Source organism: Moschus berezovskii, chromosome 6 (genome assembly GCF_049115385.1).
Source record: "Moschus berezovskii isolate FMDL1 chromosome 6, NW_MosBer_1.0, whole genome shotgun sequence".
Lineage (NCBI taxonomy): Eukaryota > Metazoa > Chordata > Mammalia > Artiodactyla > Moschidae > Moschus > Moschus berezovskii.
In genome coordinates this window covers 70,275,553-70,303,047 of record NC_142465.1, presented here as the reverse complement: position 1 = coordinate 70,303,047, position 27,495 = coordinate 70,275,553, and the positions used below count along the sequence as shown (strand labels likewise).

The 27,495-nt window shown below is 40.9% G+C and overlaps 1 protein-coding gene across 2 annotated transcripts in view; it reads left to right on the top strand.

Annotated features, from left to right (window-relative positions):
• The window catches only part of GNPTAB (N-acetylglucosamine-1-phosphate transferase subunits alpha and beta), an 80,019-nt gene that overhangs the window by 15,887 nt on the left and 36,637 nt on the right, over nucleotides 1-27,495 (top strand). For both annotated transcript variants that reach the window (XM_055394089.2, XM_055394088.2), the window contains exons 2-5: nucleotides 15,008-15,093; nucleotides 22,945-23,064; nucleotides 24,108-24,149; nucleotides 26,335-26,540. In XM_055394089.2, coding sequence (XP_055250064.2) covers nucleotides 22,958-23,064; nucleotides 24,108-24,149; nucleotides 26,335-26,540 — 355 coding nt within the window. In that variant the 5' untranslated portion in view covers nucleotides 15,008-15,093; nucleotides 22,945-22,957. The remainder of the gene's footprint in view (nucleotides 1-15,007; nucleotides 15,094-22,944; nucleotides 23,065-24,107; nucleotides 24,150-26,334; nucleotides 26,541-27,495) is intronic.

Below are 27,495 nucleotides of genomic sequence, written 5' to 3'. Positions count from 1 at the left end.
TTTTTTGCTGTTGAGGAACTAACTGTCCAGTCAGGCCAAGCAAACAAACTTAAGATGCATTGTGATAAATTAAGTCGAAGAGCTAGGCCTGGGTGTCAGGGGAAGTTTTTCATCTGAGCTTGATTGTGAAGGAGATGGCTGAGGGAAGAAAGGGGAGCCCCCTTGCTACTCCCCAGCCCCCTCGTAAGTGAAGGAAGCCCTAGGTGTAAAGGTGTGGGATGAGAGGTAACTCTCACCTTCTAGAACAGAAGTGGTTCTTGCGGTGACCCAAGGACGAAAGAGCAAATAAAACCAAGGAGGGTCTTGGAATGTAGGAACGGAAAAACCAGACCCTTATCGTCCTTCCCTCCCCATGTGGTAATTATTAATGTATTTCAGGTTCTCCTGAGCATTGTAACCTGTCTCCCCTCCTACCTCATAGGGAGAAGGTATTTGCCTTTCTCTTCCAACCCCACCCCGCACCCAGTATATGTGCCTCTCCAATCAGCAAATGACCTACAAGACCCCTATCCCACTCCTTGTACCTGGTATAAAAGTGGACTAAGGACCCCTGTTCAATGTAAGTTCTCCCTTGAGCTGGCCCACTGTTCTAACAGCGTCTCCCACTCAAATAAACTTAATTTCCCTCCTCTTCTGTCTCATGTCTGGAAACTTTTCCAACCTGCGCCTGGACCACGACAATTCTGAAGAGCCACAGAGCGTACCTGGGAGTGATGCTGGAGAGGCAGGCGGTGGTTGGTTTAGGACTTGCCTGTAGAGTGACTCCAAAGAATTTGGATTCCTCCTGAAGAAAATGGGGACCTTTCAAACGGTTTTAAGCAAGAGAGCCATGAGTCAGATCTGTGTTTAGAATGGTTGTTCTGCGGTTATATGGGTGATGAATTGCAGGCAGGCCGAGAGCTGGGAGGTGGAAACTGTGGGGCATAATAGGGATCCAGGAGATCCTGCCACACTGGGTGTGGTGTGCAGTCAGCGGGGTTGCATGTTGACTTTTAAAATTATTTATTTTTGGCCGCACTGGGTCTTCGTTGCTGCGCACAGACTTCTCTAGCTGAGGTGAGCAGCGGCTCCTCTGGTTGCAGTGCAGAGGCTGCTCATTGTGGTGGCTTCTCTTATTGGGGACACAGGCTCTAGGGCATGCAGGCTTAGTGGCCCTAAGGCACATGGGATCTTTTGGACCGGGGATTGAACCCCTGTCCCCTGCGCTGGCAGGCGGATTATTAACCACTGGACCAAGAGGGAAGTCCCAGTCCCTGGCTTAAAATGAAAATTATTCCTTCTCTGGGATGTGCAGGTAGGAGGGGAGTTGGCTTCTTTGGGTTGGGCTTGGTTGGCTCTGCTCCACGTATCTTTCATCTTCGTGAGACCAGCGGGCCAGCCTGGGCATGTTCTTCTCAGGGCAGTGGGAAAGGCACAAAAACCAGGCAGATACTTCCAAACCTACCTGAGGTTGAGACTCAGAATTGGGGCGTTCACCTTCTTTTGTTCCTTGAACACATCAGATTTGTGTCCCTCTTAGGACCTTGGCACTGTTGTCAGCCTGCAGAGCACCGTCCACAGACCCCCATGTTCCACCTGTCTCAGCTCAGGACTCCTACTTGGATGGGCCTTCCCCACCACCCAGCCTCGAGCAGCCTCTTTTACTAGGTCACTGCTGTTTACAGTCCCATGTTCTTCTTTTTTAAAACAGTACTTAGTTTCAGTCTGAAAGTGTTTATGTGTGTATTTAATGCCTCATCTCTGTCTCTCCCCTCCCCAGTATGTAAGCTCTGTGGGAGGAGGGTTTCTGTCTTATTCACCACAATATACTCAGCCCCTGGAATAGAGCCTGGCACTAAGATACTTTTTCCTAGTATCTAAACATGGAAAGGTCCCCTGAGTGATCAGTGTCTAAAATGAGCCTTAATGGAAAATATATAGGTTTAGTGATATTGGTTGATATGTAATTATATTACGGTTCTTCAGAGAAATAAAACCAATAGGATGTATGTATATATGTACCTGCATGCTTGTGGGCATGTGTGTGTGTGTATGGAAATAGACATTATGTGGAATTGACTCACAGGATTGTGGAGGCTGACAGGTCTCCAGGATCTGCATTAGCAAAACTGGAGACCCAGGAGAGCCAGGGATGTAGCTCCAGTCCAAGTCCAAAAGGCCCAGGAACCAGAGAAGCCATTTGTGTAGTTCCTACGTGAAAGTTGGCTGCACCGATACCCAGGGAGAGCTGATGTTTCAGTTCACGTTCGAAGGCAGGAAAACTGGTGTTATGGCTCAATGCAGTCAGATCAGAGGATATTCTGTCATACTCAGCTTTTTTGTTCTATTTAGGCCATCACTGATTAGATGAGGCTCATCTACATTAGGAAGGAGGGCAAGCTGCTTTACTAGTCTAATTTCACCTGGAAATACCCTATTTGAAGAAGTTTCCTTCTGTTCCTAATTTGCTGAGGTTTTTATTTATTTTAAATAAAAAATGGGTTTTGAATTTTCTCACTTTTCCTATATCTATTGATAGGATCATAAGATTTTTCTTCTTTTGCCTATGAATGTGATGGAATACGTTAATTGATTTTCGAATGTTGAACCAGCATTCAAAAACATGTATCTAGAATAAATCCCACTTGGTTATATTATATGATTCTTTTTCTGCATTGTTAGATTTTATTTCATAACAGATTTTCGCATCTATATTCTTGAAAGTTATCAGTTTGTAGTTTTTCTTATAGAATGAATTAGAAGGTATTCACTCTGGTTCTGTTTTTCTGGAATAAATTGTAGAGAATTGGTGTCATTTCTTCCTTGAATGTTTGGTAGAATTCACCAATGAACCCATCTGGGCCTGTTGCTTTCTGATTTGGAAGGTTATTACTTATTGATTCAAATTATTTAATAAGTAGAGGCTATTCAGATTATATATTTCTCCTTGTTTGAGCTTTGGTAGATTGTATCTTTTAAGTATTTGGTCCATTTCATCTAAGTTATCAAATCTGTGATCATAGAATTGTTCATAATGTTCCTTTATTACTCCTTTGGGAGGAGTATTGTAGTGATTTCCAAAATCGTGTGGTAAAACACAGACAACAAAATTTGCATTTTAATGATTTTTAAAATTATTTATTTGGCTGCACAGGGTCTTAGTTACAATCGATCCAGTTCCCTGACCAGGGATCACACGGGCCACCTGTATTGGGAGTCTGGAGTCTTAGCCACTGAACCACCAGGGAAGTCCCATTTTAATAATTTTTAAGTGTATCAACAACTCCATGGCATTAATTACACTTTCTTTGTTGTGTAATTGTTACTAGTATCTGTTTGCAAAAGGTATCCATCACCCCACACAGAAACTTGGTAGTAAGTAGTAGCGCTGTATTCTCCCCTTGGGCCCTGGTCACCTCTGGTCACTTCCTGTCTTTATGGATTTGCCTCTTCTGGACATTTCATACAATATTTGTCTTTTCTTGTTCTGGAGTTTCTGCTTGTTTTTCAGTGTTTCTGAGGGGATGAGAGATTGGAGTTGCCGCTCTGCTATTTTGCTGAGGTTCTGTTCCAAGATGATAGTTTTGGTTGTTGCTTTTTTCACATAATATTTTATCAAACATTTTACCATTTAACCAGTCTGTATGTTCCATAAAGGAAGACATTTTGTTTTGGTTGTTGCTGTGTGTCAGAATTTGGAATGGTGCCACATAATATCCACTCGTTGACTGAATTAAGTTACTAATTTTTAGCAGTTTGAAACCTGCATGATTTTTAATAGCTTTGTAATATTTGTGTGACTGCACCTTAATTTACTTACCCAATTACCTATTGTTTAATTTTTAAAACTATCTTCAGGTTTTATTTATACAAGTGATAGTGATTATCATCATATTTTTACAGAAGTCTTTGGGTACACCTATGTTGATTTTCCTGGCATGTATTTCTAGAAGTGGAATTAGCCAGAACAAAAGATATGAGCATTTCTTTGGTCCTTTGAATTATATTGCTAATTGCCCCCCAGGAAAGGGTTTTTTAAAATGACTTTACAGCTATTTAAAAATATTTAACATTATTCTTGCCTAATTTATGACTTCTCTGCAAAGCAAACTCATAAAAAGAGAACTCTGCTTGGTGAATTTTAAAAAATGTTTTTATCCAAGTAACAGTATGAGATTAAAATTCAGTTGTCAATGCATGTTACAGGATACTCGGGGCTGGTGTGCGGGGATGACCAAGAGGGAGGATAAAGGGAGGAGGGAGGTGAGAGGGGGGTTCAGGAGGCGAAACTCATGTACACCTGGGGCGAATTCATGTCAATGTATGGCAAAACCAACCAATATAATACTGTAAAATAAAAAAAAAATAAATAAAGATCAAAAAAATAAAATAAAATTCAGTTGTTGGTGGAAGTAAGTTGCAGTAAGCACTACAAGCAGATATTTTGTAAAACTTCTTGTCTCATTTCACTAAACTTTCTTAGGACAATTAAATTTTACTAAAATAAAGAGGTGAAACTTAAGTTTGACTAATTTTGACTTCTTGTTATAATAGAAATATTTACCAGGTTCAACTACACTTTTATGTATATACTTTGGATATATTTTTCACATGATATATGGTAATTGTTTGTTTCATATTTGTCTCCCTAATAGGCTGTGAGACCCTTGAAGGACTAAATATGTTCAGTGTTCTTTCATTGTCTTAATACCTTATATTTCCTTTAGTACTTTGTAGTTATTAGAATAGATGAATTTATATCAGCTCACTTGATTTTTTTTATAACAACATCTTTTGGGATAAGGGATTATTATTTTAATTTTACATTTGGAACTTACAGGGCTATAAGTGTCTTACTAAAATCACAAAACTGGGGGCTAAGGTTCAGGCCTCCTTTTGTGACCAGAACTTAATCTTTAAGGAATGAATAGCTGCAATGCTGTCCAAGAGAACTTTGTGCCATGTGGAAATGGTCAGTAATTGTGAGCTGTCCAGTATAGTAGCCACTGACTACCTGTGGCTGGTGGGCACTTATGTATGTCTAGTGTGACTAATGTGCTGAGTTTGAAATTCAACTTATTCTTAATTCAAATAACTATGTGTGGCCAGCAGGGATACCATTTTTTTGGGCAGTGCAAGTCTAAACTCCTAGGTGGAGTAACTAGCAGGGCACTGAGTTTAAAGTGTGCCCCCCCCCCAGCCCCCGTACAATTCTGTGATCCTGTAACCTCTGCACTATTGACAAGTGAACCTGCATATATGTACCCAGGAAGTTGGTTTGAATACTTCTGAAACCATCTTTGGTCTAATTTTTTTTTTTCCTTTTTATTTAAGTGTGGTTGAGGAGATTATTTTTTCCCGTTTAGATAAAACTTTTTATAGTAAAGTGTACTGTCAAAGGTTTAACGTTCTTAATTCTGTGTTTTATTTACTTTTTAAATAGTGGATCTTCTTATTTATTTTATTTGTTTGACTGTATCTGGGCTTTGTTGTGGCATGTAGAATCTTCCTGCAGCACCTGGACTCTATTTTAGGTGCACGGGCTAATTTCCATGGTATATGGGATCTTAGTTCTCCAACCAGGGATCAAACCCACGTCCCATGCATTCCAGGGAGGATTCTTAACCATTGGACCACCTGGGACACGCAGAGACTTAATTCTGTGTTTTAATACAAGTTCCTTTATTATTTTGTCTCCTCTTCCCTCAGTGGCAGCCCTTTCTCTTTGTTTTTTTTTCCTGTTCCTTGTTTCCTGACCAGGGAGTTGAACCCAGCCCCTTGGCAGTGAAAGCTGAGTCCTGACCACTGGGCCACCAGGGAGTTCCCTCTCTTTGCTCCTTTATTCCCTTAAAAATCTCAGCTTTCTCTCCCAGGAAAAGGAGAGAGATTTTGTTAAGTTATTACGTTGAACCCTGTCCTTGATTGTTCCTTTTCTCCAACAGTAATCTATTTTAACCTGTGTTCATTTAAAAGCTGAACAGTAAATATTCATAAATCATTTCATGCAAGTCAATGATTAATCCTTAACAGGATGTCTGCTCCCTGAGAACAGAGCCCTGGTTCCCATTTTGTGCCCTTTAAAATGGTCAACAAATGTATGTTGTGTGTCTAATTATGTGAAGAATTCACAAACGGTAGAAGTGGTCTAGGAAAGTATCCAGAGGTTAAAGCGTCTGCCTCCAATGCGGGAGACCCGGGTTCAATCCCTGGGTCGGGAAGATCCCCTGGAGAAGGAAATGGTAACCCACTCCAGTATTCTTGCCTGGAGAATCCCATGGACGGAGAAGCCTGGTAGGCTACCGTCCATGGGGTCGCAAAGAGTCGGACACGACTGAGCGACTTTACTACTACTACTACTACTACTACTACTACTACTACTTGAGTAAATAGTGGTCAACCGTGAGAAATTGTTGTTTATGAGCCACCCAGTCTGTAGTATTCTGTCAGAGAAGCTCTAATGAACCGAGGCAGGAAAATGAGCATGTTTCATCAGATGTGATTAGAAAACGCTGCTGGTGATGAGCAGATTTAACTTTCTGATTGGTATCAAAGGAGAAGGTGGATTAGTTAAAAAAAAAAATAGAATATCTCTTATCTTGGTCTCTCATTTAGCGCCTCTTAATGCAAAGTATATTTGGTTCTCAGAAACTGTGAAGAACTTGTAATTTAGGAATATTATAAACTTCTGATGTGATTATCAGTGTATGAAAATCTCTGTCAGAGTTACTTAGAGTTCTTGCTGCTTGAGACTGGAGAGTCTCAGCATCTGAAGTTTTACGAGGTCGCGTGTCACGTTTCTACACTTCAGGCGCTGAGGAGGGGACATGCGCTCTAATGGAGAGAGTTCTGTGCCCTTGTGTGCTGTCCTCTCTGTGCCTCCAGCCTTTAGCTTTTACCTTGACTCTTTGGGACTGGATCTGAAAGCAGGAAGTTCTGATGGGAAACCATTTGGGACTGGATCTGAAAGCAGGAAGTTCTGATGGGAAACCATGGAACAGTAAGCTGTTCTAAGGTGTTTTGTCTTATAAAACTAGTAGCCATAATCACTCATTTTAGAAAGTTTTTGTGCCAGGCACTGTGCAGGGTTGTGGGACTAAAAACAAGAGAGAGAGATCAAGTTCCTGGATTTGAGTTGCTCACAGAGGTGTAGACAGATATTTAAACAAGTGAAAGCTTATATTGTATGTACCATGTCTCTAAGAGACCTGCGAGCAGTTGGCAGGAGTATTGTACAGACAGCTCTGTTGGATTTGCATGTTTCATCAAAACAATCTTGTGAACTAGGTGCTGTTGATATCTTCATTCTATAGAAGATAAAGTTGAAAATGGAGAAGTGCCCTGGATTTTATTATTAAATGCCTGATTTAAACTCATGTCTTCTGATTGTAAATCTTATGATCCTTGCATTGTATACCAGTTCCCTTCTTAATAATTACTTTCTTCCTCCCTCTTCTAAAAAAAGGTTTATTTTTGTTTATTTATTTGGGTGCACTGAGCCTTAGTTGCTGCATTCAGGATATTTAATCATGGCATGTGGGATCTAGTTCCCTTGACCAGGGATCGAACCAGTTCCTCGGTATTGGGAGCTCAGCGTCTTAGCCACTGGACCACCAGGGAAGTCCCCCTTCTTCCTTTCCTTAACTGGGAAACCCCCAAAGGATTACAGAGCTTGCACTTCATTCTCTATGATCTAACACAGGTGTGCATTCAGTCCTCTTCCAGGACCGTCAAAGTCGTCAGCAAAAGTGTGCATCGGTTTTAAAACTGAAGAAAGTTTTACCAACTGAAAATTGTAGCATTTGTGGGCAAAAACCAGCTAAAGGACTATTAGACATTCTACAAATGTTAAGGAGAAACACAACTTTTATTTTTTGACTTGTGGTTATTTATAAACATGCTGGAGAAACAGTTTGGGGCCATTGAATTAGGGATGGTAAACACACCAGTTTCAACTGGTTAAATGATCACATTCATGAATGTGTATTTGACAAAGCTGCTGCTGCTGCTGCTAAGTCGCTTCAGTCGTGTCCTACTGTGCGACCCCCTAGACGGCAGCCCACCAGGCTCCCCTGTCCCTGGGATTCTCCAGGCAAGAACAGAGCTGGCTCTGTGTAAATAAGCATTGGCGGGGCAGCCAGGTGACAGCCGGGCAACGCTCAGAGAGCCTGGGCCAAGCTAAACAGGAACATTTGGGCTACAGTCTTGGGTTGATTAAATCTCAGCACCACTGCACACACTGCTTCTTGGCCTGGAGCATCTCTTTGGGTCATTGTAGTCCCTGCCTCACAGTTGGTACCTTGTTCCAGGGATTCATTTGAGAGGGAGGGCGTGGTGGCACGATGGAGCTTGTGAGTGTGTGTGTGTGCCCTTTCTGCTCTGCAGTCAGCACGCTGAGACTCACTTTGGCTGCCATTTTGTAAAACTAACCAGCAGTTGATCTTGAATACCTTGGATGCCATGATTATTAAAATGGAGTCTTATAAGTGAAAAACATTTTGGATTAGTAGAATAAACTACCTTTAGATGATTTTTAGGTAAATTGTTAATAATACATTGTTTATGTGTTATTTCAGAGCTCATGTAATATTTCAGAGTTCATGCAGTATTTTAATAAATAGCATTTTAGTTTATCGTGTCTTAAATTTTTACCAATGAACTACCGTTAGTAACTGAGAAAAGTACTCTGAGAAGAATAGTGTAGGGGTGTGTGTGTGTGTGTGTCTGTGTGTGAATAGCTCAAAATGGCAAGTAGGACATTTTTTGAAGGTCAGTGTTATATCTTGTATTTTTATCACATGAGTTTTCCATAAAATATTTGCATTACTACCAATATAATGTTTCAAATGCCTTGCCATTATAAAAATGTTGTTCAGTAAGTTACACTTGCTTACCCTTGTTTTCTAGCAAAATAGATGGCCTTTGTTATCTGTGTGCCTGTCATTAGTTTGGTGCTGTTTGATATCAAAGGTGGAACCCATTTCTCCTCCTCTGGTAATTGCAGTTCCAGGTGGACAGACCAGTTGTCCACTGGGCACAGCATGCTCCCTCTACCTTTTATTTGCCCACGTCATGGCAGAATCACCGTCCTGCTCTAGCAGCACAGTGGATTGATGAAACAGATTGAGTACTCAGTTCCTAGTTGAGGAAGTTGAGGCCCACACATTTGTAGCTTACCCAGCATTGCACAGCTCCCAAGCCAGAGAGCAGGGAGGTTCTCTTAGGAGTCTCCCAAGTTCTCAGATCCAGCCTTCTCTTACGTCACTTCTGCAGTAGCTAGGTAATATTTACTAAGAAGAAAATGGTATGTAGTGTGCTGGAAATGAGTGTATAGTTAACAGAATTGTAAGTCTTTCCCTACCCTCAAGCAGTTTGGCCTGTCAAGATGCTAACATGGGATGAAAGGCAAGTAACGATAAAAAAACTAAATGACGCAAGACCAGAGGTTTTACAAGGCAGTGGGCAACTGATTTCCAAATAAGTGATAGAACTAGAAGTTATTCAGAGTTCTGAGGAGGAAGCATTCAGATTGGGCTAAGAATATGGAAAGGATTTGTGCCAACAGAGGCTTGATCTTACAGTAGGCAGTGTTTCTCTAACCATTTGTCTTTTGTTTACTACCAATAATTGCTGGAAACTAATTCGACGTGTAAGTCCTTTTTTTTTTATTCACTTCCTTGTTGTTTGGAAGGTGTTCATAATTTTACAGTTTACCCTAGAACAAACCATTTTATAATTGCACAAATTTCTACTCTTGATAGTATTAAGAAAATAATTTGACACTAACCCTTAGATGAATTTTATTTGATTTACAAGTTTCCTTTTATCATTCCTCATAAAGCATAATACTCATTCATCTAAAAAAGTTTGGAAAGATTTTCATAATAATGTTTAGTTGACAGGAATAGCAGAAAGGGAAATGGTTATGATGGAAGAGAATCAAGTTCAAATGTTGATGGACTTAGGACCAAGGACAGAAGACCCAGGGAGGAGGTGTGGACAGGAAGAGACCCAGTGTCCTTCTGGAGCTGACATGTGGGCATAGGGAGGACACTCTGATAGCCACACAGTTGGGTGCCTCCTTAAGTCTAGACTTTTAGGAACGGCAGGGATTTTGAAGACAGTTTGGTCAGGCCTCCTTCATTTTACAGATGAAGGAATAGCCAAAAAGGCTAAATAACTTGCTCAGAGTCACTCATGTGCTTCCCAGGGCGTGCTAGTGGTAAAAAGCCCCGCCTGCCAATGCAGGTGACAAGAGTCGCAGGCTTGATCCCTGGGTTGGGAAGATCCCCTGGAGGAGGGCATGGCAACCCACTCCAGTCTTCTTTGCCTAGAGAACCCCATGGACAGAGGTGCCTGGGGTGCTATGGTTCCTAGGGTTGCAAAGAGTTGGACGCGACTGAAGCAACTTAGCACACATGCATGCAAAGGTCACTCAAAGTGACAGAGCTGGGATGAAAACCCGCATCCCAAGTAATAACCCAGCATTCCTTCCGTCTCCTCCAGGGTCTAAGAGTGGAGAACTCTGCACTAGAAGAGTGTTCCTAAATGTGTTAGAGAAGGACCCTTCACTGTTGCTAGTCTTTCCAGCACACTAGAGTGGTGTAGAGATGGTGAGATTAATTTATCTGATGAAGGAAGGCACGTTGTGTTCAGATACAGCACATCAGCATTGCCCGGACATTGGTGAAGCTCGTGCTCTCTGCTCTTTTCTCTGCACCTTCCAGGTGGCCCTACTAACTGAGGACAATTATATTGAGCTTTATTTTTTTGTGGCTTATTTTATAAGAAAAATAGATACACTGGTTGTCCTTTTGCAAGCTACAGAGGAATACTGATGGAGAATCGCTTCCTTTGGAGCTCATAAGCTGATACAGATACATACGATTGTATTACTGAATATAGATACATAATCTGTTATATATTTAGCAAAACAGATGGCATTTCTTAACTATGTGCCTGTCCTTGGTTTGGTGCTGTTCAATATCAAAGGTAGAGCCCATTTCTCCTCCTCTGGGAATCTGCAAGTCCAGGTGGACAGGCCTGTTGTATGCACTTACAGCCTCAAGTATACCATGACTAAAGTGGGACTCTCGAATCCCACCAGCTCTCATCCCCACTGTACTTGCTCCTCCCATGTCATTAAGTGGCCCTAGTCTATGTTCTGGAGAAGAAAATGGCAACCCACTCCAGTGTTCTTGCCTGGAGAATCCCAGGGACGGGTGAGCCTGGTCGGCTTCCATCTATGGGGTCACACAGAGTCGGACACGACTGAAGTGACTTAGCAGCAGCAGCAGCAGCAGTCTATGTTCAGATACTCATTCTAGAAACGCTGAAAACCTAGCGATCACCTTGATTCTCTTCTTCACTCCCCTCTCCCATCTGGGAGCAGATCCCTCTACTGTTCCTTGTTTCCCAGATGAACTGCTGCCAGACTTCCGTTTATCCTTTAAGACTCTGCTAATGTTGCTGAAACTGCAATACTTTGGCCACCTCATGCGACGAGTTGACTCACTGGAAAAGACTCTGATGCTGGGAAAGGTTGAGGGCGGGAGGAGAAGGGGACGACAGAGAGTGAGATGGCTGGATGGCATCACCGACTCTGTGGACATGAGTTTGAGTGAACTCCGGGAGCTGGTGATGGACAGGGAGGCCTGGCGTGCTGTGATTCATGGGGTCGCGGAGAGTTGGACACGACTGAGTGACTGAACTGAACTGAACTGAACTGAACTGAATGTTGCTTCTTCAGGGCAGTCTTTCCTGGTGTCTTCCTGGAAAGAGTCAGGTGCTCCTTCAGTGCAGCTGTAGCCTGCAATAAAGTTCTTTATTAAAAATAATCAACTGTAGTTCCTTGAGATCAGGTAACTTAGCTTAATTCTCCTTGTAAATATCAGGCACATTAGACTCAACACACTTTAAAATGAGTGGTTTTATTTATTTTTTGATTTTTTTTATTCTTCTAAAAATTTTTTTTTGGCTGTGCTGTGCAGCATTCAGAATCTTAGTTCCCACATCTGGGGTTGAACCTATTCTCCCTGCGGTGGCAGTGCGGAGCCTTGACTGCTAGACTGCCAGGGAAGTCCCTAAAATCAGTTGTTTTTAAATCAGTGCTTTGAGTGGGAGAGTTACTTTGTGGTGTTTATGAAACATCCCAGTGAAGTGAGGTTGTGAAGGTAGACAGAGGCCAGGTCTTGAAAAGTCTGAATGCCACAAAAAGAAGCTAGCAGCAGTTGTAGCTCATTTAGGTCCACGGGGCCTTCAGTGCAGCCAGATGTTGTCATGTGACTGCATTCTGGCCAATAAAAATGGAAGGGGTAGGTGCAGCTTCTGAAAGTCTCCTTGAAAGAGGGACTTGTCTTCCCTCGCTCTCCTCTTCTGTTGGCTGGAGTGAAATCTAAGTGACCGGGGCTCCCACAGTCATCTTAGTGTATCAGGGCCACGTCCTAGGGTTGGTAGAGGAGGACCCCAGAAGAAGCCTTGGCAAGAACGAAGGCCTTCCTGGAAGAGGAGCAGAATGAAAGGGCACATTAAAAGGTCAGATAGATGGGATTGAGCTGGCAAAGGAGACTGAAAAGGAGCTGAGTAAGATCACAACCAAGAAATTGTCATTGGGTTTGACAATGTGGAAGCCTTGGTGGGGACAGTGAAGTGGTGAGAGCGGAAGTGGTGTTGCAATGGCTGGATGGTGGATAGGAGATGTCTCTCTGAAGATAGCTGCCCTTAAAGAGAAAGTTCAGAGTAGAGTGACTAAGATGGAGGGGGTTTGGAGAGGAGGGATCGTTTCCCTGAGATGCTGGAATATGCTGATATGCTAATGGGAATAATCCTATTGAGAGGGAAAGAGAAAGGAGGCAAGGTCTTGAGAAGATGAGTTGATGAGATCCAGAGAGAGATTGGGTGTTTGCAAGGAAGGGGGACACTTCCTCTGGTAAAGGGAGTGAAGAAGAAACTGGGGCACGTGTGCAGATAGGTTTATAGATTTGGGGTGCACAAATGAGGGAGCTCTTATCTAAAGCTTTCCATTTTCTCCTGAAATGTTGAGCAAGGTCAGCTGTGAGGTCACCATCCCCTGTATCTTGTCCATCCCTTCTGTTGTAACTCATGTTCTGTGCTGTGAAAAGTTCCCCATGTTTTGGATGGACCATGTAGCTTCCTTGAAGTCCTCCACTGCCCCCATTTCCCAGGGCACACATGGCAGGTCACCTTCAGGGCCTGGCTCCCTTTCCCATCCCCATCTCTCTTTAGGTACTGCCTGTGCTCCAGCCAAAGCCAGCGGAACAGTTGCCCTCAAACAACCCCCACTGCTGCCTCTCAACCTTTGAACATGCCCTCCTGGCACTGACCTTTTCTCCCTGCCTGGTGAACTTGTTCTCCAAGACCCAGTCCTCATATCACAATGCACTAAATCCCTTTGACTCCCCTTCCCCTTCCACAGGCCAGAAGCTGTAGCTTTAATTTACATAATTATATAACTATCCTTTTAAATTTTTTTTAATTTTATTTTTTGGCCTTGCCACACGGTATGTGGGCTCTTAGACCCCCCAGCCAAGAATTGAACCCATGGACCCCCTACACTGGAAGCACAGTCTTAGCCACTGGATCACCAGGTCTGTCCCTAACTATCCTTGTATTGTAGCTTATTCATTTGGATGAAGCACAGTATAGGGCAGGCACTGAGTGAACAGATGAATTTTGATTGCTTTACCTGTTTCTTTAGCAATTCTTTATTAAAAATTTTTTAATTGAAATATAGTTGATTTACAATGTTAATTTCTACTGTACAGCAAAGTGATTCAGTTATACATATGTATACATATACATTCTTAGAATATCATAGAATTTTGACTATATCATAGAATATCATATCATATCATATCTATCATATCATAGAATATTGACTATAGTTCCCTGTACTATACAGTAAAAACTTCGTTGTTTACCTGTTCTATTTATATCCTCTAACCCAAATTTCCACTCCATCTCTCTCCCACCCCCTCCCTGTTGGCAACCACAGGTCTGTTCTCTATGTCTGTGAGTCCATTTCTGTTTCATGAAAGTTCATTTGTGTCATATTTAAGATTCCACATATGTGTGTGTATGTATGTGATGTTATATAGTATTTGCCTGCCTTTTCTGACTTACTTGGTATGAAAATCCCTAGTTCTATCCATGTTGCTGCAAATGGCGTTATTTTGTTCTTTTTTTTTATTGCTGAGTAGTATTCCATGGTGTATATATATATATATAAAACTGCATTTTTTCTATCCATGCATCTGTTAATGGATACTAGGTTGTTTCCAGTCTTGGCTATTGTAAATAGTGCTGTTGTGAACATAACTGTGCATGTTTATTTTTTAATTATATTTTTGTCTGGATATGTGCCCAGGAGTGGGACTGCTGGATCATATGGCAGTTCTATTTTTGGTTTTTTGAGGAAGCTCCTTGTTTTTCTGAGGAATCTACTCTTTCCCATAGTGGCTGCACCAGCTTATATTCCCACCAGCAGTGTAGGAGGGTTCACCTTTCTCCACACTCTCCCAAGCATTTGTTATTTGTAGACTTGTTAATGATGGCCATTCTGACTGTGTGAGGTGGTAGCTCATTGTAGTTTTAATTTGCATTTCTCTAATAATTAGGAGTGTTGAACACCTTTTCGTGTGCCTGTTGGCCATCTGTATGTCTTCTTTGGAGGAATATCTATTTAGTTCTGCCTATTTTTCAATTGGATTGTTTTTTGTTGTTGAGTTGCATGAACAAAATACATAATTTTGGCAATTAAGCCCTTGTTGGTCACATCATTTGTGGATACTTTCTCCCGGTCCATAGGTTATCTTTTTATTTTGTTTATGGTTTTCTTTGCTATGCAGAAACGTGTAAGTTTGATTAAGTCCCAATTGTTTATTTTTACTTTTATTTCTATTGCCTTGGGAGTCCTTTAGCAATCCTTAATGAAATTAAGATGAAATGAAAGTTATATACTCTCAATATTTGATGCAAAGTAAACATTGTTTCTTTTTCTTTCTTTCCCTAGGTGGTTCTGGAATGGAGCCGGGATCAATACCATGTTTTGTTTGATTCCTACAGAGACAACATTGCTGGGAAGTCCTTTCAGAATCGGTGAGAAGAGACCACTTTTGGAGAGTAGCTTATTTGGGCTCAAATGATAAGTTGTGAAATCACTTATGCTTTATATGAAACAGTTGAAGGGGTCTTTCCAAGTTGTAGGTATGATTTAGCTTGTCTCACGTGACGGAACCTTGTAATCCATCCTCACGTTTCTAGGGATGACAAATTTGATTCTCAAAGAGCAATCCTGCCTTGCTGAGTATTGAGTACTTTAAGTTACATGAGCTCACTCTGTCCTTGACCCACTTCTGTGAGGTAAAGATAATTCCATCCCCCTAGGATGAGAAAGCCAGATGGCTACTCTGTAGCCAGTTCTAAGCCCCAGCCAGTGTTTTGCCCATCACTGTGTTGATAACCAGGGCATCTGCTATGGCATCCACCAGGACCCTCACATGCCCCTGTGGTCACCACACCTTGCTGCCTCGCTATGGGGAGGAGCAAAGAAGCTCACACTTGGGGTCTTTTTCTCCTTAAGGCCAAGCTTCTTGGTGCAGCCACTCCTGAATGCTGCCTTCACCCTTCCTCTTCCTTGGAGATTTTTTCCTGCCTCAGGAGGCAGACCTCAGAGTGCAAGAAATCTTTTCCAACATCCTCCTTCCCTTCTTGCAATTAAAATGAATCACACAGGCTCTTTTCCTGTTTTGCCTGTAAAACTGTTACTTACATTGTTTTATATCATAAAAGCAATATATGTCTGTGGTTGAAAACAGTTCAAGCAGTACAGAAAAGTAAAAAGTAAAGCCTCTCTCTGTCTCATTCTGAATTTCCCCTGACCCAGAGCAACCATGGCAAATGAATTTTTGTTTTGGATTCTTCTGGTGTCTGTCCTTTTAACCTAAAAAAAAAGAATGGAAAACAGAATTGTCTCCTTTTTGACTTACTTTATGCAGTATTTGTTGACTCCTTTCCATTGTAATGGCACAAGGCTAGTCACTGTAGGGCATGGAGCAGGGGGTGACCAAACAAACATGGGGTAGCCAATAAAGCTAGTTAACCTCTTAGAGGACATTTATCTAACTATCAAAGACCATAATCAGTAATTTCTCTAGATGCTATTTATTTTCCCTGGAGAATAGACTCCATGAGTCCTCCTCTTTACCTTCACTGAACCAGAAAACCTAGTAAAAGTATAACTAGTAATTGGTGTTGATTGGTGCACCTTGAACATCTTCTGGGAGTGCCTCTAGACTACATCAGCAATTTATATGAAGCTCTTGTTTCTGTTTAGAATTACTTCTTGGCGCCTCCATCCACTTGTTATGAGTACCTATGTGGTTCCTATCAAATAAGTAGTTTTTTAAAAAAGCTATGGCAATTAGACTTAGATGTATGCACTATTATAGTCCTGAACATCTCAGCGAGGAAGCGCTGTGGGATTCCTTGAGTTCATTTAAAGCTTTACTCTTCAGTCCTTAAAGCATCCTGTGTATGAATTAGCTCCTTCAATTAAGGTTGAATCTTTGAGCCCTACTCTGTTTTAGATGCTCTACTATAAAGCGTTTTGCAGGCAAGTAGGGGAGATAGCTTATCAACAAGTACCTGAGGAAGTAGGGAAACTCTAGATCTTTCTCTTAGGAGCTCTTAAAACAGCAGTTTCCAAAACCCAGGTCTTAGGGCAGTAGAACCAAAGCTACTTTTATGACAACACTGAGGTGTTATTTGCCTTTTTTATTGCATTGACATTTGCACTCATCGTGTGAAAGCCACGGTGGGTAAAATTACAATACCATTACCACGTATCTGCTGGGGTCAGAAAAATGCCGAGTTTGCTTAAGCGTGTTCCTGAAACGTTAATTTGATTATATCTTGACCCTTTGAGTACACATTTTCTTAATGTTGTGTGGGATGCAATGGAAAGCATGCTTCAAGCACCACATGGTGACTGTCTTGAGGAGAAGCCCTCATGCAGTTGTTCTGAGTTGCAACCTGAACTTGGTTTATGTCATGGATCACCATTGTTATTACTTGAAAGGACAGATGACAGTGTCAGTACTCAGGCTTGGTTATATTTGGCAGGTATTTTCTTTGCAGTGAACAAAGCAATCCTGTGTTTGAAAGGAAAGAAACAAAGTCATTATTGCCAATGATAAAATTTGAGCTTTCAAGTGAAAATTAGAATTTAAGAAAACTTGTTTCCACCCCATGAGCCTAATATTTCACAATATTATATAAAGACTTCTTTGATTAGATTTGCAGCATTATCCAAGAAAATCACATTTGTTAATATTATGTAAGAAAATTAAGGAAATACGTCACCATTTGTCTGAGCTGCGTAACTCAGTAAGCTTTTGTTTTCCAGATAACCAATGTATTGATGTTGTAGAATTTTACATAGATAAAAGCCATTCAGTGTGCAAGAAAGATGAATGGATTTTAATGTAAAAGCACAAAAAGTTCATTAATATGGTTTCAGATTATACATTGCAGCTGATTTTTTAAGAAACTACCACTTACTTTGGTGTGGTATCAGATAATTCCACCACTATTTGAAAAGGCTATTAAAATACCCCTTCCCTTTCCAACTGCGTATCTGTAAGCTTGAGTTTTCTTCAACCCAAACAACATCTGGGAACAGATTGAATACTGAAGATTGAGACGCTTCCTTGCTTCTCCTAAGTCATTAAAGAGATGTGGAGAAATGTAAAGCAATGCCTCTCACTGAATTTTTGTTTTGTTTTTTGAAAAGTACTACTGTTTTCATTTAAAACAGCACATGAAGGGATTTACTGTTGTTTTAAAATGAATTCATATTTTTTGAATGTCTGACTAACTTTTGAAAATGGCAAGGGTGGGTATTTACAACCTTTAAACAAACTTTGGGGCTCCGTAAGAATTTTTAAGAGTGTGAAGTGTCTGGCCCCTAAGAAGTTTGAAAATCATTCCTTAACATAGCAGTTCTTAAGCTTCAGTGTGCAGCAGAATTCCACAGAGGGCTTGACAAAATGGAGTTTCTCCCCACCTCCAGAGTTCATGCATCTGTAGGTCTCAGGGGTACAGAGAATTTTCATGTCTTAAAAAGTTCACTGGTGATACTGAAACTGCTGCTTTGGTGACCACACTATGAGATCTGTTGCATTAACGGATTCGTAATGAGACATAATTTTCTACTTCTCCAGTTTTTATTTTAAAACAATGCTGATTGTCCTAAGAAAAGCTCAAAATGGCTGTCTTTTTTCACCCCAACATTTGTGAGTACTCAGCCTACTCTGTGTGATGCTGTGCTGCATGCTGATTGTGCACTGACGCATACCTCTTAGCCTTGACAGAGCCTGAAAACTTTTAGAAGGAAAATTAGCTCACACAATCTGGATACTGAGGTCAGCTCTCTTAATCATGTTGTCTTTCTAAAGAGTACGTGTGTGTTCTCGGTATTTCTTCTTATAATTTTGTTGTTGTTTAGTTGCTAACTCTTTGTGACCCCCAAGGACTGTAGCCTACGATGCTCCTCTGTCCGTGGGATTTCCCAGGCAAGAATACTGGAGTAGGTTGCCATTTCCTTCTCCAGGGGATCTTCCTGACCCAGGGTTCAAACATGAGTCTCCTGTATTGCAGGCAGATTCTTTACTGCTGAGGAACTAGGGAAGCCCCTCCTAAGTTTAGGTTGCATTAAAATGTAGTTTGATTTTTATGAATATTTCAAAATTAACTATTTTGATGATGACAAAAAAAGGTAATATTACATGGATGTTGATGGTTAGATAGCTCACCAATTCAGTGAACATGAACTCGGGCAAACTCTGACAGATAGTGAGGGACAGGGAGGCCTGGTGTGCTGCAGTCCATGGGATTGCAAAGAGTCAGACATGACTTAGCAACTGAAGTAAAACACCATAACATCATATGTTCTAGTATGTTTTAAAATAGCCATAATTTTTATAGGAAGTTTTCAGTGTTTTGCTAGTGTTTCTGCGTGTCTTTTTAATACTGTCCCTGAATGAAAAAAAATCCCATTCTATATGCCAGTATCAAGTGAATATATAAATTATGTACTGCTACTAATTGTGAGGTATTAAATTAGGGGCTCAGTTTTGTCATCTCTACAATGCAGATATTAGATTAAGAGTAAAATCTCTTCCAGTTTTGGTTCTCAGATGCTATTTATGTTCTAAGTTTTCTTCTCTGCTTTATGGAGTGTAGAACCAAGAGACTATTAAGTGCCTTCATATTCATTTAAACTAAAGTGATTAAAATAAGAGTGGTATTGCTGTCACCACGGCTTTGGTTCTGAATCATAGATCACTTACTTAGTCTTCAGCTCTAAGATAAAGACTTCCTTCTCATCTGGAGACTAAGATAGTGGTCTGTGGTTAGAATGAAAGCCTCAGACTCACTGTGACCATGTCTAATAAGTAGAAAAACAACTGACTCACTGGCCAGGGGCAGATCACAGGATCTTCTTAGGGTTGTCAGTTTAACACCAGAGAGTTAGGTTGATGTAATACGGTTTTACTAGAAGAGCCAGGACGTAAATGCATTATATATTTAATGTTGCTTTCCTTGGTTGAGCTTGTTGAGATCCTTTCTTGACTATTAAAAGAATCTTTAATAGCAGATAGTTACTTGTACAGGAAAACTTTGGAATGTGCATATTTCTCCTTCATTTTTAAAAGCCTTTCTAAAATATGTCACTTAAGTGGGATTTGTTGTTGTTGTTAATTTTTTGTCTATACATAGACCGCCTGTGACCTAACTTACATGTGGGTAATGTGAAGCTTTTTTTTTTTTTTCAATAGAAGACGCCACTGTTTATGTTGAGGGAATGAACTGATAGTTATTTAGAGAATAAATGCATATTAAACCCCACTGTGTCTCAGGCACTATTCCTAGGCACATAGTGTTGAACAGGAGGAACTCATTGACCTCACACAGAAGTGAAATTTTAGTGGGGAAGGCTTTTATTTATTTATTTGTTTTAATTTAAAAAATGTGAGCTGTAATCTACATATAAGTCAGTAGTTCTCAAAGTGAGTTTCTGGACCAGCAGCATTGGCATTACCTGGGAACTTGTTAGGAATGCAGTTTCTGGGGCCCCCAATCGAGACCTAATCAATGAGAGACTCTGTAGATGGAGCCTCGCCACCTGTCCAGCAAGTCCTTTAGGTGCTTCTCATGTCTGTTGACATTTGGAACCATCCACATAGAAACATGCAGAAGAAAATCAAGAGAAGGTAGTGCTTGCATATCATGACAGTAGGGAGAGAGAGCCTGAGAGTGTATGGGAAAGAGAGGAGGTAATTAATGAAGATGGGCACAGAATGCATGACACGATTTCTGCCTTAGAGATGCTCAGTGTAGTGGAAGACGGAAAAATAGCACAACTGGTATGCTAAGGACTCCTTTGAGTATGGTGTACAGTGGAAGTTGCCTGTTAAACAGTACATTTTCTTTGTGAAAGGTGAGGGAAGAGGGCGTTTGGAGAATGAGGAAGTAGTTAAAAGAAACATGAGAGAAAGGATATTCTAAGCAGAGGAAGTGTGTTCAAGGTACAGAAGCCTGCAAACTCTTACCCTGTTTGAGTAAGGGCATATAGCTAGCACGTCTCGAGCACGAGGTATGGATTATGAAGGAGTTTAGATTTCATTCTGCAGGCAGTGATGCACCTTGATGGGAGGACTCGTAGATGTTCAGCTGTCACTTGTGCCTGAGTATGAAATGAGGTGATTGACTCCACATTTCTCCCCATGAAACTGGGTCCCCTGGTACCTCTTTGACTCTCATCTCTTCTTAGGTTCTTCCCTTTGCTCCTGTTTGTCTCTGTCACACTGGCCTTTCATTCTTTAACCATGCCAGATAAGCAGCTACCTCGGGGCATTTGCACAGGACATTTCCCTTCTCTCGGCTCTGCTTGCCCAATTGCCCACATGGCGGCTTCCTCTCTTCCTTTACCTCTTTGCTGAAATGCCAACCTTTCCAGTAAAGCCATCTCTGATCTCCCTATTTAAAACGGACTCCCCCCCGCCACACACAAGACCTAGACACACTGTATATCCTCCTTTTCTGCTCCATAACATTGAACATCATCTGCCTTCATTTATTTGGTTTATTTCCTGTCTTCACCTTTCTAGGATGTAGGCTTCATGAAGGCATGCATTTTGGTCTGTGCTGAGTCCCCAGCACTTAGAACAGTGCCTGGCATGGCCCGTACTAGCGCTCAGGAAACAGTTATGCAATCAGTGGATAAATACTTCTTTCATCCAGTCATCTCATCTTCTTTTAAGCTAGAATTGATTATCACTCTTATTTTCTTCCTTCCATAATTTGAATGATTTATCCCCCAAACGGCATTATTTCCCCCTGAGATTATTAACCTGTGGCCAAAACAAAGATTGTTAAACGTTTTAGTCTTTGGAGCCCTTTGTACGCTGTGGGCCTGATCCTGTGCCTGACCTGTGAGGAAGACAAAAAGGAGGGTAAGCTTGGGTCCTTGGCCTAAAAATAAAATAACCACCCTCATACCCCCTAAAAAAAATAACCCTTGAAGTGTAGTGTTCCTTGGAAAAGATCAAACCTGAAACAGAATCATCCAAAATATGTCTTATGTTACCATGAGCTCTGTAGTGTAGCTCCAGAGCAGGCTCTGAAAGATGGGTGGGATCTTGGTAAGCTGATGAAGGAAAGGAGGAAGAAACTGCCTGACATTTGGGCTTCCCTGGTGGCTCAGATGGTAAAGAATCCGCCTGCAATGTGGGAGACCTGGGTTTGATCCCTGGGTTGGGAAGATTCTCTGGAGAAGGGAACGGCTACCCACTCCAGTATTCTTGCTTGGAGAATTCCATGGACAGGAGCCTGGCAGGCTACAGTCCCTGGAGTCGCAAAGAGTCAGACATGACTGAGTGACTTTCACTTCACTGACTCCTTAGGTCAGGGATATGATTGATAGTAAGCGAAAAATCGAGCAGGTTTGGGAAGGTCTTCTATGCTAGTGTCTAAAGTAAATCATCAAGCTCCTACCTGCCAGGCACAAATCCTAGTCTGCAGGGTACTTTAGGGAATAAAGCAGGTGAGATTCCTGCTGCCCTGGAGCTTAACATTCTAGGGGAGGCACACATGAATTACCAGTATATGTAGCGTGTCAATTATTTAATGTTAGGAGATTACTGCTATGAAAAAAGAAAAAAAAGTCCAGCAAACAAGATTGGGCCCAACCTGGGGGCAACAGAGAATGGGAAGTCTGTAACATTAAATGGTAGATCCCCGTTGTGGAAAGTGAAAGTGAAAGTTGCTCAGTTGTGTCTGACTCTTTTTGACCCAGTGGCTTATACAGTCCATGGAATTCTCCAGGCCAGAATACTGGAGTGGGTAGCCTTTCCCTTCTCCAGGGCATCTTCCCAACACAGGGATCGAACCCAGGTCTCCCTCATTGCAGGTGGATTCTTTACCAACTAAGCCACAAGGGAAGCCCCAGCATTGTGGACTGCTGGCTGACTTTTTTGGGGGTCATTTTGTTTAAGCTTCTAATTTCTTTTCTTTGTTTGGCTGTATTTGTATCCCAGCTTCCTCATTTGCTAAACTGAGAATGTAGCATTTTGAGCTTCCAAGACCTCCTCTACAGTCTTAAAATGGAAAGGACAGCAGCCTCTTTACAGGGTGGTTGTGATGATCAAATGATGCAAAACTACATCAAATGTCTAGCAGAATGCAGCTCACAGAGAAGGTCCTCAGTAAATATTACTTCCCCAGCCCCAGTTTCAAAACATGCAAGTCTGAGATATGCACCATGGTTGGATTACCTTTTTGTTGATATTCTTCCATAACCTCTGAGCTTAATCCCTGCATGCTTTTCTTATATCCAAATATATTGGAAAAATGCGTATAAGCTGGAGGACTTATGGGTTTCCCTAGGCTCTGTCTGCCCATGCCGATTGACGTGGTTTACACCTGGGTGAATGGCACAGATCTTGAACTGCTGAAAGAGCTGCAGCAAGTCAGAGAACAGATGGAGGAGGAGCAGAAAGCAATGAGGTAAACTGATTGGATTGTTAGAGAACAGAACACAGCACGTTCTACAGTTATAAGTAACAATGCATTTCAGAAGGTAAGATGACGCTTCACATTGTTGTTCAAACAAGAATCTGCATCTCAAGTTCATGCTGTTACAGGATTCTGGCAGTCATGCATCCGACCCTTGTTTCTTGGTGCCCAACGAGGACTTGGCCACTTTGGCGAGATCCTGGCCTCACCCTGCCAGGCAGCCACTGTCTCACAAATGTGGTGCTCTGGATCTCTGAGGGCCTAAAGGTGGAGGAGCCACCCAAGGGAGCCCGGGTCTTCCTTCTCATTTAGCCTGAGTCCCAGGTGTGATAGTTTCATGAAGTAAGGTTTTGTTATGCAAGACAGCTAGATTAGTCCCTTGAAAATAAAACAGACCTGCAGACATAACTTTTCTTCCATTTGATAAAGGTCGTAAAAAGTATATTTGTTACCCTTTTTAATATCAAACAGTACACTATGGAATTAGAAACCTGGGTAGTTGTTTTAATGGAATTTTGATCATTTTATTTACTTTATCTGGGAAAAGTACAGTGGGTTTCTGGAGAACCTTCTGAACCAGAGTTCTGGCTGATGTAATTTCCCCTTTGATTCCTCAGGAGTATTTACTGAGAATTCCCCTGTTCATGTCTTTGTAAATGTTATGGGTGCACCCCAGTTTCAGGTCTTTGGCCCTGTTATACTGTAACACATTTGTCTGTCTCTCTGTTCTCTCTGTGCATGAAAATGACTTTGATAGCCTCATGCCAGCTTTACTAGTAAAATGTAAAAGCTTATATTTTTAGTAAATTTTCCTGGTTACTATGGATGGGACATGATAATATTTGTTGATCATATCTTATTAAAATGTAGAATTTATTATGCATAAATATTATACGCAGTACAGTACTTCTTAACCTACTGGTTGGTCCTTGTGGAGTAACCAGGAAAATCAATGTTGTTAAGTTCCCTCATATTCTCATGTAAGGCTAATACTTGTCCATGCGTGTGTAATGAAATCTGTTTCCTTTCACTAGAGAAATCCTTGGGAAGAACACAACAGAACCAACCAAGAAGAGGTAAGCATTTTGATTTTCCTCTCAAGAGTAAAAATCAAAGGAGTGAAGTGAAGTGTCCAGATTTTTCTCCCTTGCTTGGTTGGCTACACAGTATTTTTTGCTTACTCTGTTGGTCCTGTTCAGTCACTCTTCCCTAAATTAAGTGGTTATATCAGATGAGAACACAAAGGCAGAGTTGATTGAGAACGCTGATTATTCTTGTTGTAGGTAACCAAAACTTTATTGTTTCTAGTTGCATTAGGTAACGTTTTTCTTCTTTGCCCTTTCTATTCATCTGTCTTGATGTGCTATTCTCTTGGTCCATTCAACTCTAACTTATACCTAGTGTTTTCATTTATAGAATCTATGTCCATTGTTTAATTATGTGTTCAATGTATATTTCCTTATCTTTGAAAGCAAACATAATCATTTGTCTTATATCTAAGGATTTGGGAAGGAGATTTAACCCAATGACAAGAATCAGATTATTTCTCTTCATTGGACTCGTACCTGACACTAAATAGGCCCTTAACACAAGACTGTCTCACGAACAAGTGGAAATCTGTTAACTGCCACTTGCCCACTGAACCATCAGACTTAAAATAGAAGAGTTATTCATAGAAGTGATCCAGAAGTGCCTTCTGAATCATCTCTTAATGTTAATTATGAATATTTATTTATAAATATCTATTGCTAATACTGTTATTTTTAAATGACTTTTAAAGTTGTGATGCAACATCCTTTACAGAAAGGTCAAGAGGAAAGAAAAGAACAAGCTCACATAATTCTGTGGCCCTCACTCCACAATTATGATCGTTTCCTTATTTCCTTTTCATGCACATTTTTATAGCAAACAATTTCTAATCTGTACAGTTTTGTATTCTGTTTTCTGTTTTATGTAATCACACATATTTCTATGTTATCTTACTACTTCTTACTTACCCATTTTAATAGTTACATAATATTCCATAAAGTATACTCTAATTTGCTAAATGTTGGGAACTGCTGTATTTTCATTATTGATGCTATATGTGGGTCTGTGGCATTTTCTGTGTGAGGGTTTGTTTGTTTTTCCTGTTTTTGTTTCTCTTCTACTTGGACTACATTCCTGGACATAAACTACTTAGGAAGAAGCATATGTGTGTTTTCATGGGTCTGATCTAAGTGTTGGGGAGGGTGTGTGTGTGTGTGTGTGTTAGTCGCTCAGTCTTGTCTGACTCTTTGTGACCCTATGGACTGTAGCCCATTAGGCTGCTCTGTCCAGGAGTTCTCCAGGCAAGAACACTGGAGTGGGTTGCCATTCCCTTCTCCAGGGTATCTTTCTGACCCAGGGATCAAAGCTAGGTCTCCTGCATTGCAGGCAGATTCTTTACCATCTGGGCCACCAGGGAAGCCATAGGTATAAATAATATATGTGTATATATTAGCAAATTGCTTTTGCAAAGAGGAAATGGGGAATTCATCTGGAGACACTGCAGAGTTTGAGAAGGGTAGGCATGCTACACTTGGACGAACATTGCCTTTTCATATTTTGAGGGGTGCTAATTTAGTAAGCTAAAGGTCATCGTTTTCTTTGCATTTCTTTGACCATTGATGAGGTTGCACAATTTCATGTATTGTTTATTAATTGGTCATAGCTCCTACCTTCTGAATTCCATTGACTGTTATTCTAGGTATTTCTTATGTTTAGGCAGGGATATTTCTTGTAAATTCATCACACCTTGTCACATTTGCTTTTGTTTGCATTGTGTCCTGTTATATTCAGTGTACTCAGTTGTATTCTAGTTGGAATTGGTAAACTGTATCTGATAAGATGACATTGTTAACCAGAATTTGTCTACTTTCTTATCTGTCTAATAATGGGCTTTACTGGAGTTGCAGATAATGTTGAAAACAATAGTAATGAAATGCTTAATTTCTTGTACACCTTTGAGTTAGTAAATTTTGTGGCAGTCTTATTTTATTAATAGGAGTTTGAAAGCTCTATCTTTTGAGTTGTACTTGTTTAATAATTTTCTACCATACTTGCTAACTTACTAAATGTTTATATTCTTGAAATAGAACTCCTTGTTTATTGAGCATTTATGATTTTTAAATAAAACAGAAGAAACATCTGTAAAATTTAGTAGTTAAGTAACCAGTGGACTTCTCAGCGTTGTTTACATTTTTCAAGCACGTAGTTGTGAGCATGTTCGTGTCGTTCCAGTGAGAAGCCTCTGGAGTGTTTGCTGACGCACTGCATTAAGGTGCCAATGCTTGTCCTGGACCCAGCCCTGCCTGCCAACATCACACTGAAGGACCTGCCGTCTCTTTATCCTTCTTTCCATTCTGCCAGTGATGTGTTCAACGTTGCAAAACCAAAAAACCCTTCCACTAATGTCTCAGTTGTTGTTTTCGACAGTACTAAGAACGGTAAGATCTTCTTGTGGGTATTTTAAAGTCTTGATATCATTGGATGCTGGGATAACAAAAGTTTGAATGGAACAGAATTGATTAAGTTTTTTTAAAATGCCTGATAAACTAAAAATATAACAAGGGAAACAGAAGAGCTGCCATTGTATTTGAGAAAGGGGTTATATATATTTCATTCTATGTAATACACATGCCAGCCTGAATGCTGAGGTCAGGTCCTGAAACCTGGAACTCACGTTTACTATATTCCCTTGGCTCTGAGTTATTCTGGAGGCTTTTTTTTTTTTTTTTAAACCATGCAATTCCTCAACGAGGTTGTCTTCTGCAGCTTGGACTGACCATACTTGGAGCATTCATGCTGAGTGTTCTGAAACGTCTGGTTATGCAGTTGATTTGGCCAGATAATATCATTAAATTTGTAATTCTTGGCATAAAACCTGCACCCACATCCTTAGAGATCCCGTCCTCCCAACTGGCCACTGGGCTGCGGAGCCCCACGCCTGTGTCTCCTTCAGTAATCCTTCCTCTCATCTCTTATTCTTCCTCGGCACTGAGCCACTCTCCCTGGAAGCTCTGTTTTCACTTGTGTAAGATGAATGCTGCCTCATTCCCTTTACAGTTCTGTTCTCAGGTTCTCATTCTTTCAAGGCTGTACCTCCCAGCTTAAATCTTTGGAACTATCTTTGACCTGTTCTTAATCTAATCAGTAATCAGCTGCATTCTGTGAGTCGCTTTTTTTTGCAAGAATCTTATCTTTCATACTTAATCAGATTTCCTCTACAGCAGACCAAATTTCTTCACTCAGTTCCGGGAATAGAGTCCTGTGTGCTCTGTCTGCCTCTGCAGTTCTTCTCAGATCTGTCCAGCACATAACTGATAAAATCAGCATTTTCCAATCTGTTTACAGTTGCTCTTTCTTTGGAGAGAATCATAGTAGTTTGTATTTGTTTTTTAC